At 34.1% G+C, this 2,216-nt stretch overlaps 1 protein-coding gene across 1 annotated transcript in view; it reads left to right on the top strand.

Annotated features, from left to right (window-relative positions):
* The window catches only part of LOC119585171 (FGFR1 oncogene partner 2 homolog), a gene marked incomplete in the record, with an annotated part of 60,262 nt that overhangs the window by 49,987 nt on the left and 8,059 nt on the right, over positions 1 to 2,216 (top strand). The window contains 1 exon segment of the mRNA XM_037933807.1: positions 1,819 to 1,959. Coding sequence (XP_037789735.1) covers positions 1,819 to 1,959 — 141 coding nt within the window.

Below are 2,216 nucleotides of genomic sequence, written 5' to 3'. Positions count from 1 at the left end.
ATTATACCCTTACTTCATAGTTTTCATCACATATTAGAAAAAAAAAAAATCTGAGAGTCCTGTTGTTCTACAAATAGATAAAATGAGGTAAGAAGTAGTTACCCCATTTATTTAGAATTTAACAATTACCTTGTAAAATTCTTCTACCTTGTAGAATAATTTCTGATTCTGTGAAAAGGTTTTTATGTCTGCTTGTCTTTCTCAGGAACAAAGATAGAAATCTCTGGGTTCATTATCTTCGGCCAGAGTTGCACATCAATAGAGTATTGGAAGCAATGTGCTTTGAAATAATTAAACCTGGCTTTTCTGTAGTTGTAGGTCTAGAACTACAGATATGGAACCCACTGCTTGCTAGTTTAATTATTAGTAAGAGTATTTTTTCCATTTTTTTTCAATGAGAAACTCTATTTACTTCCTTTTTCTAAATAATTTCCAATCATTTAGTCTTTTCACCTCAATTATTTAATGAGTTATACTATGATTCTGCTTATGTAAGGTGAATTAGTACATCTGTCTTTTAATAGTTTAGGTAATCATTGAGATTAGATTTTTAGTTTTGTATTCAATTGATGTGCTTCATTCCAATTTTTTTTTCCTCTAATCGTCCTTCCCCTGTTACCTCTGTTGAGGTGTCTAAAACTCATTAGAAATTCAGGTATAAGAAATATCTTTCCTCATGATATAGTAGGTTTTTAGGATTGATCCTGTCAAAATTTAAGACTGACTGTCTGCTCATTATACAAAGGTTATTAAGATTGGAAACAGAGCATTCTGTGACCCAGATATAGAAAAGGTCTTTGATTTTAATTATTAGATGTATTGGCAAACTCCCTTAATGTAAATTCTCATTGCTTTTTGCTACCTGACACCTTGTTATTTTTTCCATTTCTTAACACCCTGATACAGAAAAGTAATAGATGAAAAAACAAAATGAAAACAGGGAGCAATAAGATGTTAGAGCTTTCTTTTTTCAGTCTGCATAGCTTGACGAAGGTCCGCTCATCCATCCCTCTATTGCTGTCTATAATCCCCAGCTTGACAGCCAAGTGCCCGACCATATAGGGGTCGTCTGGACAGCCAGAGGTTGGGACCCCACAAGACCCCACATGAGCTTTATATCTCATATGCAGAATTGTTTATTGTCTAGCCGTAGATCCTATGTTTTTGTGCACTCTCTCTTTATGTGTTTATGGTGCTGGTCGATGTGTGTATGTCAGTGTGATGCAGTTCATCTTGTGCTGTCTTTTAAAGCCCACTTGTTGTGTTTCAAGGAGCTGTTCTTTTACTTGCTGACACACCACAGAGAAGAGAGAAAAGGCTATTTTGTGCATACTCTGCATTGCTTTAGACAGATTTTTCTATGTTATTAAAAAAATGAGAAAAAGGAAAGGATGTGCTAAATTTATTTGTTGCCAATTATTCTTTTAAGATCAAAGTTTGTGTACTGTTTTTTTTTCTGTAGTGATATCTTTTGGGAAGTGGAGTAATTTTGAACTGGTTCATATTTTACCCCCAAATAAGAGAAGTCCATTACACTTTAGATAAGGCCATATATGCATGCAGTATGTTTTCTCCTCTATAAGAAAATGCATATATTTTTGACAGTGATTTCATTTTACACTTTACATTGTGCTAGATCTGTATTGGTAGTTGAAGGAAATGAAAGCTCAATGAAGTTTTACTGAAGCAAGAGAGTTCAGATGCTCTACTGAATTGTTTAGTCTGAAAAAAAGTTGGATCTTTAACTTAAAAAAAAGAAAAGAAAAAGAAAGCTGCTTTAAGAGCATTGATTTTGACATTGTTTTCACAACCTTTCAGGAAAACAAAGAACTCCGGCTTGCCCTTGAAGAACATCAGAACGTCATGGAACTGATAATGTCGAAGTACAGGCAACAGGTAGCTAAGCTAGTGAGTGTCAACAAGAAGCAAATGCAGCCCAATACCCAGGACCAAGCCAAGGTGAGAGAAGCTTTAATTCCATTGTATTACCTTGGTGAAAAGTCTTGGTGTTTATAGAATGTATGACTACCTTTTAAGTGAGATAATTTTATGATTGTTGCCGGACTGAAGAGTAGATAAGTGTTGAAACCTGACTTTTAAATACAGATGACTTGACTTGACTTAACTTTACATTTGAAGTCAGTGAAAACTTTGAACTTATCAATTTCATAATAGAAACACGTAATGTTCTCTGAGTTTTGTTTTAAGAAATGTTT

Source organism: Penaeus monodon, chromosome 19 (assembly GCF_015228065.2).
Source record: "Penaeus monodon isolate SGIC_2016 chromosome 19, NSTDA_Pmon_1, whole genome shotgun sequence".
Taxonomy (NCBI): domain Eukaryota; kingdom Metazoa; phylum Arthropoda; class Malacostraca; order Decapoda; family Penaeidae; genus Penaeus; species Penaeus monodon.
Note: the sequence above shows the minus strand (reverse complement) of the source record. Positions and strands in the feature narration are given on the sequence as shown.